Raw genomic sequence first — 13,035 nt, 5'->3', positions numbered from 1 at the left:
AGGAAGGCCTGATATCCCTGAGAAGTTACCATCACCTTTAATTTGCAGTGATAAAACCTCTGAGTGATGCTGTCCCCTTACTCCTCACCTGTGCCCCCTTGGAACCCATGTAAGCACAGGCCGCTCTGCGGTCCCAGCCACAGGCAGGACAGTTTCCCTGCCCTGCAGTGGTCCTTCTGCTGAACGGGGAGCTGCTGGGGGGATGACACAGCAGGTATGGTCCCAGCTGGCCTCCAGGCTGGCTTCTTCAAAATAGCCCCAGGCTCTGAGCTTTGGGCCTGCAGTTTGCTGTTTGCAAAGAGCATGGAGAGAATGACCTGAATGTGCATACGATTCCCATAGTGGGTGGGCTGGCCAGGCTTTGTTCCACAGGCTGTTACAGTCCCTAAGCATCCCCTAGGGAAGGTGTGATGGAAGGTGGAGTATTCATGTACCCTGTGATTGCCGAGGAGGAAGAGCAGCGGCAGGCACAGCCCTAAGGCAGTGCTGGGGCAGGAAGGTGAAGCACCAGCACCTCTATCTTTGCTTCACCCATGTGGCTGGTGACACCCTCCTCCAGTGTGTCTGCATGGACAAACCTTGTGCCGTGCAGAGACATCCAGGCTCTTCTGTGAGCAGGGGCTGTCAAAGAGCCAACTACATGAACCACCATCTATAACCAAACAGCAGTGTTTTGATTTAAACTATTCCCTACTGGTTCTCTATGTGTAGTTACCTTTTAATACTCTAACGATGTATCCCTCAGTGCCATTCACTCTCATTATTGTTTGATTTTGTAGCTCTATTACAAAGCAGCGCCTGCATAAGGTGACTGTGTAACCATGCAACAGCCATACATCAGCCTCCCATGGCCTCATCAGCGCACCTCAGGCAGGCAGTGACAAAGGGAAAGGGCCGGGCACTGTGGCATCTCAGGGGTTCTGGTCATTGGGGTCACACTTCAGCATGACTTTGACCCCTTCGCCCCTCTTGGTGGTCTCAAATGCCTCAAGAGCCTTTTCCAGAGGGAAGCGGTGTGTAACTAAGGGCTTGACGTTGATCCGCTTGGATGCGAGCAGAGCAATTGCCACAGGCCACCTGCAAGGGAGATGGAGAGCAGAGGATGAGAACAGTCACCAGTTTGAAGCCCCACATAAAAGGCATGGAGGAGGCACGGTTTCATTACAGTAATTTCCTTAGCCCAGAAACCAAGGGGAGCTTTTCCTGAAACAATCTTCCAGGGGGGAACGTCAAGCACCAGGCATGGGAGATGGGACAAGCCAACTACTCTCACCTGGCCTCGCTGCTTGCAGACTCATCACTGTGAAGTTCAAACTCAGCGACTTGGTGCAGGGAGAAGAAAAGCCTTAGTCAGCTTCCAACCTCTTCTCTGGCAGAGACTCACTCAATTTGATTGCCTTGCTGTTCCATTTGAATGGGTCAAATGAGAGTGGCGAAGATACAAAGGGATGCAGCAGCTCACCTGATTTCCAAACTGCCCACACTTAAAGACATTTCTCATTTTAAGGAGGAGGTTGACTACATCTCATAAATATTTCCTGGAGAACAACTTCTACAGACTAAGCAAAGATTCTTGCTCCAGAAGAAACTACAGCTCTGAACAGAGCAGAAACCAGGCTGCAAACATGTGCTGGATCTGAAGCCCTGCCCAAGGAGTACAAGATCTAAGACAGGACAGCTAACTTCTGCCCTCAGGGTATGCTCAAAGACCTCATGCCTGTGCATGAGCTCTGCAGTTCAGTTCTCTGTAGAGAGCACAAACACCTTCAGACTGGCTCCTGATGTATCTTCAGCTCCAGCAAAATGAAAACTAAACAAGGCTCTTGCTCAAGCCAATATTCCCTGACGTCCAGCAAGACTGATGATGTCATTTCCTACCATAATCAGTGAGGAGAGCAGAGCTGGGCATCACCTGGCATAGGATGCAGCACTTCGGATTTTGACTCTGCCCAGAAATAAGATTCGCCAACACTCTCTGCCTCAAAATGGACAATATAACATTTAGGAAGGTGGATACCAGGAGGCAGCTCCAGGTGGGTCCAGGCCATGCCAAGCTGCTGCTTAAGAGATCTCCCAGCACAAAGTGTTGAACCAGCTAAAAGCTGTGTCTTCCTCCCTGCCTTACTATGAGCCAGCACAGTCATGGACAACCACAGCACCTGACCTTCCCTTTCTACAGGACATAAGAGTTAAAGGCACAAATCACAGAAATAATGAAAGAAAGATCTGCGTTGGAAGGGACCTTGAGGACCATCTAGTACCAATTTCCCTGCCATGGACAGGGACACCTTCCACTAGACCAGGTTGCTCAAAGCCCTGTCCAGCCTGGTCTGTTCCTTTTCTTGCACCAAATGCTGCATGAAATGGGCCAGTAGAACAACCCAGATGGGCTGCTTTGTTGTGGAAAAGTTTGCAGTGCAGGGCTCAACCAGGAACCAAGGCATAAAATGCAGGACACATCATTCAGACTGCCTGCATTGCTGCACTGGCCTTTCAGAGTGACATGAGGTTACCAATTTCCCTGCCATGGACAGGGACACCTTCCACTAGACCAGGTTGCTCAAAGCCCTGTCCAGCCTGGTCTGTTCCTTTTCTTGCACCAAATGCTGCATGAAATGGGCCAGTAGAACAACCCAGATGGGCTGCTTTGTTGTGGAAAAGTTTGCAGTGCAGGGCTCAACCAGGAACCAAGGCATAAAATGCAGGACACATCATTCAGGTTCATGAGGTTTAACCTAGTGTAAGGAAAACCAGCCTTTTCCACGTCCTCCCTCCTTGTGGAAAGCAAAAATTTCTTAAGGACAGACTTGGAGACACATGAGCCCACCCTGCATGAGACTCACGTGTTGCAGTAGCGGAATATCCCCCGGATATCCACCTCCCGCACGGCAGCGTTCACAATGGGCACAGTGACCATCTCAGGCCCCAGTCCCACCAGCACCAAGGTCCCACCAGAACGAGTGGCCTGGAGAACAAACAAGTATGTTATATTTTGCTAAACATCCTGAATAAATAACCCTACATTTTGTGGCTGTAACGGACTGCCTGGGCCATGGCAGAGAAGCAGGGGATGCTGTCAGGACCCCGTAAACACGAAACAGAACACACCTTATACAGCAATCTTTCAAAAACCTCAGAAGGATTTTGGGATCTAAATTTCATTCTGAAAAATGACTGGCATTTAGGAGTATGAAAGGTACTTCTGGATTTCAAAGGGAGGGATTTAAAACTAAAAGCCTTATGCTCCACTGGAATTTCTCTTTTTGCAGCTTGTCCAATTTGTCTCCTGTCCTTTCATTGTGAAATTCTGCGCTATCTTTGCCACATTCTCCCATTAGGCAGTTCAGAACAGCAAAATTCCCCCCTTAACTGCTTCACCTGCTGGAATTGTCTTAATTATTCTCTTTATTTGGACATAACCTCAACTTAATGGCAGATGCTGTCCTACTGTACCAGCTCCCTGACACTGCTGTGTAGCCATACTTGGGGCTTGGGGTCTTACTGTAGTCTTTTGTAAGTGGTTAAGCAGCTGAGCATCAAACCAGACATTTATCCCTGTGCTGCCTGCAAAGATGTTAACTCTTTATTCATCTCTCTTGGTTTGTTGTCTGACAAGCACCTTCTCTCCCCACACCAAGCCCACTGCAATTAAGCACTATGGGAATGAGGTAACTGTCATTCACTGTGGCATCCCAGAAAAAGAAAAGTCAATGCCATTACTGTTCTGCCTTGGAGACAAGTGGTACTCACATAAATGCCAGCCTGGATGCAGGCCTGCACTCCTGTGCACTCCACAGTTATCTCGGGCATGCAGCCAAGCAGACTTTCCACTTTGGAGGCCACCTCCTGTGGGGTCTCGTTCTTCACCTGAATGGTGAAATCTGCCCCCAACTCCTTGGCTTTTTGCAGGCGAGGGGCAGATAAATCTGGGGAAAGACAAAACAACTCAAGAACTGGAGCAGGATGTGAAGCTGAAGGGGAGAAAGAATCTGCTTCCTTTACTCCATCTGACATCTCAACAGAACCACCTTGTTGGGTGACCAGCTGCCAACTCTCACAGAATACAGCATTTGCCATGTGACAGAACAAAGTGGGGAATTGCAGCCCACTTGTACCTTCTCAATAATGTATGTAGACCACCAAGACCAAAGGGCTTCCCACACTTGATGGAGGTAGGCCACCATCAAGGAGCCCTGAGGGAAGCACAGATGTCTGGGGTCTCAGCACAGTTCACAGGGCAGCATGCAACCAGGAGAGGAAAGGGTCTATGTTCCCTCCCTCAGATTCACACAGCCTTTGGTGAGGAGGCACGGAAGAGACCTGCCTAGAGAAAGATAAGCGATGAGGACAATTTAAAGACACAGAAGACACCAAGGGCTTTCCAGCTGCAGATGAGGGTGTACTTTGATGAGGCTAAGGCATAAACTCACAGATTAAATCTACACCATTCAAAGCAAGGTCTGAGTGAAGGAAGAGCTGCCACCACTAGACTTGAGTGGTGTTTTCTAAGACGGTCGGCTTGTAGATCTCCCAGTTTCTCTTTGGAATACTGAGAGTGTGCCAAGACAAACTAGAAGGCCAAGCTTAACTCCAAAGGGCATGCACACTGATGCCACAAGCAGGAATCACAGCAGGAAGAGCTGTAGCTGAGCACTGCCAAGCACTTGCAGAGCAGAGGAACCTCACTGAAGGCAAAAGCAAAAGGCAGCAGGAGGTCAGGACAGACAGGGCAGTGCTGAGTCACACTCGTCCTGTTTGAACAGTGTGGATGTGTCTTACCAAAGTTGCAACTGTGTAAGACTGCACTGCCCAGTGTCTCTCTGGCAATGACTCTTTCATGAAGCAGGTTCACTCATTCACACAGGACCTTAATCCACTGGTGTAAAGGGACTGTACAAAACCATGTTACACACACACACATAGGGAGTTAATCCAGGGAGGAGCTTACAGTGAGGAAAAAAACCACCACTCATCTCTGAATTTTACTTCCCTGGCTTTCAAGATTATTTGCTATTGCTCACACCCTCAAGGATACCTCTCAAAGGGCTCTAGGCAGAGGCAAGGTTGCTGACGTTCCTCCCTGATGGCCCCGAATCACCTGGCAACGGACAGCACAGCACCAAGCACCCTTTCTAACAGGAGACATCAGGCTCAGAGGATCATTAATGTGGCTATTTCACTTCCAGTGGTACAGAATTAGAGCAGACCAGGAGCTCTCTGAGGGCTTCCTTAATGAACCATCTGCAGACGCTTTCAGCTGACAGAACTGCAGAATGCATTAGTTGTCAACACTAAGTGTGTCCCTGCTGTTACAAGCCTCTCCCATTCCTTCACTCTCCTTCTAACAGCACTGGAGGCCGCTGAGCATCTCTCCAGCACTTTGTGTCACAGATGAATGAGCAGGCAAGCCCATGAAAAAAGGGAGTGGATCTGGTAATACAGTGGACCTCAGATACCCCACTAACACAGAGCAACAAAGCTGGTGATGATAAATATCTGCAAGGGCACAGCTGTACTCTGGTACTCTGTCCAGGGAGGTCTCAACAGCAATGTAATTATCTTTTGAATATCCACAAAATGATCTGTACCATGGAGTAAGCTGCCCTGTTTGGCAGCTACACTGCGTCTTCTCTTTCACATCCCCTGGAAGGGAGCCACCCATCCCTCTCCATGCACCGTGGGTGACCAGGACATCTCTGGAGAGGAGGTGGAGAGCAGAGGAGAATGGCATTTCCCATGCAGAAACAACCTCTTTGTCTTGCACTGAAGCAGTGGTCTAGAGGGGCCTGTGTGCTGGCACTGGAAAAAACCCACCTGGATGAAAGGTGGAAACTAAGCTGTAACACCTAAGATTTCCTAGACCCAAAACCGAAGGGTGAGCAGTGCTTCCTGCCAGAGGTTCTAGGCTTGAAGACTCAGAAAATGATGCCTTTGCTAGGGGCATCACAGGACACCCACCCACCACAAAGAGGAAAATACCTTCCTCACCAGAGCACAGTCTTCAGAGAAGTCAGAGATGGGCATAGCATGAAAATATCAAGGGAAAAGAGAAAGAGAACAAAGCCACTGCTCTGACATAAACCACTGACTCAGCTCCAGTGCTGGAAGGAAGCCAGGCCCCAAGATCTACCCTGCCCATCACAATGTGAACCTGACACTACTTAACTGCCAGGGCAGGCAAACGACATGCCCCACTGGGCAGCAGGAGGGCTCGGGATGCTGGGTGTGGACACAGCCACCAAGATGAGCACCCAGGGACCTCTGGAGGGAGTTTCAAGAAGGGATAATGAATGGTAATAAAATGCAGATGAAAGAGGAAAAGACAAGACTGAAAAGTAAGGGCAGCATCACTCTGGAAGCTTCAAGATGGGCTCTCATTCCTGCAGCTGCAGGAGGCATTGGGCCTCAGGCCACGCGTACAGTCATGCTTGACCCTTTGCTACCCGAGCTGGAGACCCTCTGCTCTTGCTGCTGGAGATCCCCCATGCAGTATGAGCATGGACATGGGCATTTTTGAGGCAGCTGAAATACTAAGAAAGACTTCTGCCTGGCATTGCTGCTGTCTCACAAACCTCAGTGTTCAGCAAGGAGACCGCAGGGGCTCAGCAGTGCTCCCAGCAATGGACCAAACTCCCCATGAAGTTTGGTCTCAAAACACGACCTTGCAGCAGACTCAGCTGGATTGAGCCACTTAGAATATCTGCCCCATCAGTAATATATTTTATTAAGTTTCTTTGGCAGTGTCCTGCAACAGGCCAGCCAGTGCATTTCAAAGTGGCCACAAAAGTCACTCTCAGGCAACAACCCTCCCACATTTCCTATGGTTGGCCTCTGGTTTGCTGACCTGCTTGGGAAGGAAGTCCTCACATCAGAGAGAGACACAGGACACAGAAATACCATCCAACCCGGTCAGGGCTGTGATAACACCTTGGTATACCTGGCCTAAGTGAATCACCACTGAGCATCTACTGAAGCTGACATATGCGCAGGTTATCAAATGAAGTTACTGTGTTGTTTAGAGCTCCAGACACTTGTGAGTCTTGAGAAAGATTAAGTTGTTCATATTTTAAACCTTACTGTGGCTGAACCCCACAGAGCTCTTGGGAAACTGATCACTTACACAGTTAAAAAGTTGTATCTTGCCTCTAGGCAGAAATCTGCTTTCACCTCCCGGCTCCAGGAGCTAGTGACAGTTTTGGCTGCCAGGATAAGGGCAGTCTGTTCTTGTATCTCTGCTCACACGGAGTTATCAAATTACTTCTTGTGATGGTCTTAAACCAACTAAACAGGAAAATATCCTGACACTCCTGCACTTTCTATGCTGATCTTCTTTCACAAAGGAGTTGAACTCTGTCCAGTTGTTTGTCTTCCCTGACTTTGACTCCATGGGTTCTGAGGACACCAGTATCCAAGACTTCAGATTTAGACAGCACAGGGGGAAGTTTCCCTTAAGCATGAATTGCTAAGTGTACCTTTAGTGACAGACAGAGTAAGGCACAATAGCCCAACACCTCCATATGAATACCCAAACTATCACTTCACTTGCTGGGGAATAACACTGCTTTTCTACATGCCTCTAAGGAGAAAAGCAGCTTCTCAGAGCAACAGCAATGTACACAGCAAGGCAAGAAGGACAGGAGAAGGTTGCCCATAAATATCAATCACACTCATTCAACAGCAGAGTGGAGAAAGCCATAGCACTTAGGGAAGAGTAGATGAGGACCCATGAAGCAAACCAATCTTTTGCACCCAACTGCAGTCCATTAAATACATCAGCGCCCCACCCCAACAAAAGGTAGAACACTCGTCTGCCAGGAATAAAGCACTTTAGGGAGAAGAGCAAAGGTTACCAGCAGCACTAATATCTTTTATCGGGAAGGCTGCTGTATCTGCGAGGAAAGACAAGCTTTGACACACATGTGCCTTTGGAAGGGTAAAGCAGAGTATTAGTCTCTACCTACACTGCCAGCTGGTCTCAGGGAGTCCCAGAGAAGGGACCCGACCCCTTGGCAGACATAACTGTCCAAAATTCATTGACTCCACGTATGCTACAGACACTCACTGCAGCAGCTACAGGAGGTCACTTCTCCCCAAGTCACAAAAAAAGCTCTTCTAGATATTTCTCTATTTGTGTGCCGTTTGTCAACACACACACAAACATTTGAAGCCTGAAGTGCTGCTCAAAGCGCTGCGCAGACAAATCTCCTCACAGAAAAACGGTCATGAAACCTCTGCGTGATGAATTCAAAGAATCAAAGTACAGCAAAGTGCAAGAGGGCCTTTGTGGGCAGACAGTTGCCTCACCTCATAGGTGTTGGCTCCGAAAGCTGATGCAAAAAGAGTTTGTGAGAAGGACAGAAAAATCCCCAGCAGCAACAAGCCAAACGAAACCCATTCCTCAGATTAGGCTACATACAAAGCTTTGACTAGGGACAGCACCTCCATGGGTGCCTCTGAGCATCTCAACCAAACACCTCTCAGGTGGGAGAATTCTGCAAGTCAGCACCATTACCGAGACCAAGGCATAAAGATAAGAAGGGGTTAATTCCATGTAGCCAAGCTTGCTGACCCTACAAACCAGGTATCAAGAACTTCCTATGGCCACCTGGAGCCCTATGGCACATGTTATACAGACCTGCTTCCCAAAAGTCCCTAGGAGCAGTCTACAAGCAGAGGCAACAGCAGCCCCAGTGTTACAGGGGAGAATGCACCCAGGCAGGACTGGAGATGGGTGGGCAGGCTGGACCAGCTACCTCAGCCTCACCAGCCCCTGCCAGCTCAGCAAGCCCTTCCCCACTCAAAGACCAGCTCACCCACCAACTCAACAGCAAGATTCCTTACACATGACTCAAGAGGCAGAGCTGCTTTTCTTGCTATAGCAACCAGCATATTCAAACACTTCACAAAATCTGGACTGATCATGTCCACCAAGCACACACCTGCAAGGTGTGGCCAGCAGAGCCAAAAGTGCCCTGGACTTGGCAGCAAGAGGATTTAGGGAGGAGAAGGTAATGATCTGCCTTAGGTTTTCACATGAGCTACTCCTGAAGAATGCTTATGCAAAGGCAAGAAGGTGGGACATGAATTTTGTCTCTCAACTGAAGGTGAACACAGTAATTGAGAGGGCAAAATTACTCTAGGCCTGAAGTGTGGGAGGTGGAGTAACAGCCTTCTGTAAAGTTCAGGTTGGGGCTTTGGCCCCAAAACGCTACAGCAACCTGTGCTCACTGTCTAGTCATTCCTGTAACTGCTCCTCCCAGCCATCACCACTCAGAAAGATCCCAGCAGGAGCTGGAAACACCACTTCCAGGGCCTGTTCAAACTCCAGGTGGAAATTTCGACCACGGAACTTCCTGAGGTTACTCCTTCTCTCTGTCCTTCTGGGCCAGGTATGCAGAAGAGCCTGAACTTCAGGGGAGATGGAGGGAGCTGAGCTGGGCTAGCATGGCAAAGAGAAGGGGGGATCAACAGCTGCCTGCAACAACCAGAAGGGCAGCTGCAAGGATGATGAAGGCTCATTTCAGTTGTTGCAGACAAAGGGAAACACCCACAAATGACAGTCTGTGAGTGGACCCCAGAAAAAGCTTCTTCATTAAGAGGTGGTACAATCCTGGAGCAGGTATCCAGAAAGGTGATCTCCATCCTCAGAGGTTTTCTAGATGCAGCCAGACAAAAACATGGCTCAAGCAGCAGCTGGACTAGAAACATTCAGGACACAGTTATTCAGGGAAGGCCCACTCCTGAAATGCAGGAACCCTGAAAAGGCCATTTCAGTCATTAAGGATAATCAGTGGAAAATGAACCCTACAGCAGGACAGCAAAAGGAAGGGCAGCAAAGGAGGACTGGAGAGGCACAATGTGGTTGCACACAGAAAGGACTGTGCAAACACTGCGCTCGTGCTATCACCTAACACTACAAGAGAAAAAACCTGCTCAGAGCAAAACTCTAAGAACAGCTCCAAACAGGGTCTCAAATATGGCGTGTTGCCTGGTCTGCATGCTTAGGTGAAGACTAGAGGCAGATATAATCAAGGTCTACAAGGAAGACAAAACCCAATCCTCAAGACTTGATTTATGAGTTAAAGGTAAAACACAAAATTGAGGTCAGAAAAGCTCAAAATGGAAAAAAAAAAACAACCCAAAACAGTCGGTGATCAAAGGCACCAGGAGCAAGCACAGCTTCTGTAACTCAGAGCTTTGTCATACAGTCAAGACACATTGCCTCCTCCCAGAAGACCTGCTCAGAGTTTGAAAAAGGTTTCTAGACTTGACTCAAGGACCACTCATTTTCCTCTGGTTTACTCTCCTGGAAGCACTGTAGCTACTCCACCAGCACAACTTGTCTGTGCTAGAAAGCAGAAGTTACTACCCCAGTCTGCTAACCTGGCAGAGAAGCACCAGTTGCAACCTGCATCTTCTTACAGATCCCAGTTAGTGCAAGAGATCAGTCTTGTCTTGGGGAACGATGTGTTTACTAGGTTTCCCTCCAAACAGGCGCACGCTACTACTCCATTCATGAACAGACTTTCCACTGTGCTTGGGCTGCCTTCCCCAGCAGTTACCTTGAAGGAGTAATTTGGAACTAGTCAGTGTTGTACCATGGGAAATAGACACACTCTTAAGGGTTAAAAGGACTTACCTGTAATTACCACAGCCGCTGCACCCATCATCTTAGCAACAAGCACATTTACAAGGCCGATTGGTCCTGGATACAAAGGGGAGAAAAGAGAATACATACAACTGCCAGACAGCACCAGCCACAGGCTCTGAACATGCGCAGAGCTCAGCATGTTCCTAGGCTAAAGGAGGCTCTGACTGTGTTTCAGAGCTGTCCACCTGGATCACAGTATCACTATGATCCCAGAATAGTGAGACGAGCTGCTGAGAGAGCAGCTATTGCCACACAAGGGACTCTGCAGGGAAAACCACCACCTGTTCCTCTGCTCCCTCAAGCTGGTAGGCTCAGCACACCCAGACACTGCACTTCGCATTTGGACTGCTCAAAATGCAGCACTGTAGGTCAGCATGGGTAAGGACAGCCTCATGGTCCCCCCCCACCCCCGTAACTCTGACATGAGGCACGCTTACAGCTGAGCTCAGAAGCAGATCTTGCATCCTGTCCACCGCCTTCCATACCATGGCAGGCAGAGAACCCCAGATCTGAGTATGTTCACTGTACCAGAGCCAGACACGAAGACTTTGCTTCCCAGAGTGACTCCCGCTCTTTTGCAGGCATGGATTCCCACTGAAAGGGGCTCAATAAGGGCTCCTTCTTCAAAGGTGACATTATCTGGAAGCCTGCAAGAACCAGACACAAGCAACAGTCACTAAAGAGGTTTATGAGGGTGATGAGGAAAGCCACGGAACTTAAAGACCAAACACTGCTCTAAATCATGGTGCCAAAATACACTCTTACGTCTAGTCTGAGAAATGCAGGGCTAGAATGTGTTCAAAGAAGTTATATTGCCTCTTTCCCTCCTCTGAAGCCGTTTGGATTGGAAGGGACCTCAAAGATCATCTAGTTCCAATCCCCCTGCCATGGGCAGGGACACCATGTCACCTAAGGCTCTGTCCAACCTGGCCTTGAACACTGCCAGGATGAAGCATTCACCACTTCTCTGGGCACCCTGTGCCAGTGCCTCAGCACCCTCACAGTAAAGAATTTCCTTATATCTAACCTGAACTTCCCCTGTTTTAGTTTCAGCCTCTTGTCCTATTGCTATTGCTTCAAGTGCACCTAAACCAGTTACCAGTGAGGTCTGCCCAAGCACCAAACACAGAGACTCACAAACTTCCCCACATCATCTCTCCAAAACTTGGTGAGTTAATCCAGTAACTCCTTTGCCACTCATTTGGAATAACCCCCACAGTTGCCTACCCCAAAGGCTGCCCTATGGCTGAGATCTACCAGTGAGCTCCCAGATCCTTCATCTGGGTCAACTCATTCAGCTCCACACTTTTAGAAAACATCTTACTTCCAATGGTCATGCCACATAAAGCAAAGGCAGCCAGAACCAGGTCTCTCATCATGCCCTGGATGTCCTCCCCTCATGCACCAAGTGTTCCAACCAGTGGACTGATCCCCAGCATAAATTCCCTCAGCAGTCAGGGAAAACGTGTAAAGTGGGTATCAACTTTAAGACAGAAACAGTACTGTAACACATAAGTGATGGAAAAAAGCAGAGGGGATGAAACCTTTCTGAACTGCTGACAGAAATAAACCTCAGCCCCACAACCCAGTCCTCCAGAAAGCTCCCAGCATGGGCTTGTCACACTGTGAGAAAGGTATTTCTGACAGCCCTGGAAAGCTCAAGGTCAGATCTCAGCCAGGCCAAAGTAACGGAAATGACAGCTGTGGGAGGATATCTGTAGGATATCTCTCTGTCCCTTATCTCCAGGAGGCATTAAAGGGCTAACTCTAAGAGTTCAGTTGTCTCAGAGGTTGGCATCACATTTGCTACTAGTGGGTCTGGGCAGAGCCCCATCACTGGGGATGGCAGCTTTGCAGCATGATCCTACATTACTCAGAGCGTCCAACACAGTCTGTCCACCAGCAGAAGGACAGATAATATCTGCTTAAATATATGAGAGCCCACTGAGCTCAGCCATCATCTCTTCTAGGCAAATCTGTGCTGGCAGAGTCATTACATGCCAGCGAATCTGCTCTGCATCAGATAGGCCTGCATTGCTGATCTGAAACTAGGAGCACTAGAATCAGGCTTTGCATTTCAAAGCTTAAAAAAAAATAAAATTAGCCAAAGTGTATTTCCTCAAATTGGAGGAAAAAAAGACAGCTACAAAGCAGCCCCTGCCTCCCAAGCAAAAACTTGTGATGTTGTCAGAAAATGTTACCACCACACAGGAATCCAGTGACAGCAAGTCTGGACAAGTTGAGGAGTCCCACCCAGCCCAGCACATCATCCCACAGCAGCTGCTCGGGATCCACTCTGAAAGCAGCTTCCAGCTTGAGGACTCTCATGAGAAAAGCATTCAACTGCCTCATCCCAACTGATGTGACCCTGAACACTTCCTCTG

The 13,035-nt window shown here is 48.7% G+C and overlaps 1 protein-coding gene across 1 annotated transcript in view; it reads right to left on the bottom strand.

Moving 5' to 3' along the window:
- Positions 1-865: 865 nt before the first annotated feature.
- The window catches only part of SORD (sorbitol dehydrogenase), a gene marked incomplete at its 5' end in the record, with an annotated part of 17,244 nt that continues 5,074 nt past the window's right edge, over positions 866-13,035 (bottom strand). Inside the window, 5 exons of the mRNA XM_010013372.1 lie at positions 866-1,077; positions 2,844-2,965; positions 3,751-3,926; positions 10,640-10,705; positions 11,180-11,298. Of these exons, the coding sequence (XP_010011674.1) occupies positions 912-1,077; positions 2,844-2,965; positions 3,751-3,926; positions 10,640-10,705; positions 11,180-11,298 (649 nt within the window). The remainder of the gene's footprint in view (positions 1,078-2,843; positions 2,966-3,750; positions 3,927-10,639; positions 10,706-11,179; positions 11,299-13,035) is intronic.

Source organism: Nestor notabilis, unplaced genomic scaffold (genome assembly GCF_000696875.1).
Source record: "Nestor notabilis isolate BGI_N333 unplaced genomic scaffold, ASM69687v1 scaffold9754, whole genome shotgun sequence".
NCBI lineage: Eukaryota > Metazoa > Chordata > Aves > Psittaciformes > Psittacidae > Nestor > Nestor notabilis.
Note: the sequence above shows the minus strand (reverse complement) of the source record. Positions and strands in the feature narration are given on the sequence as shown.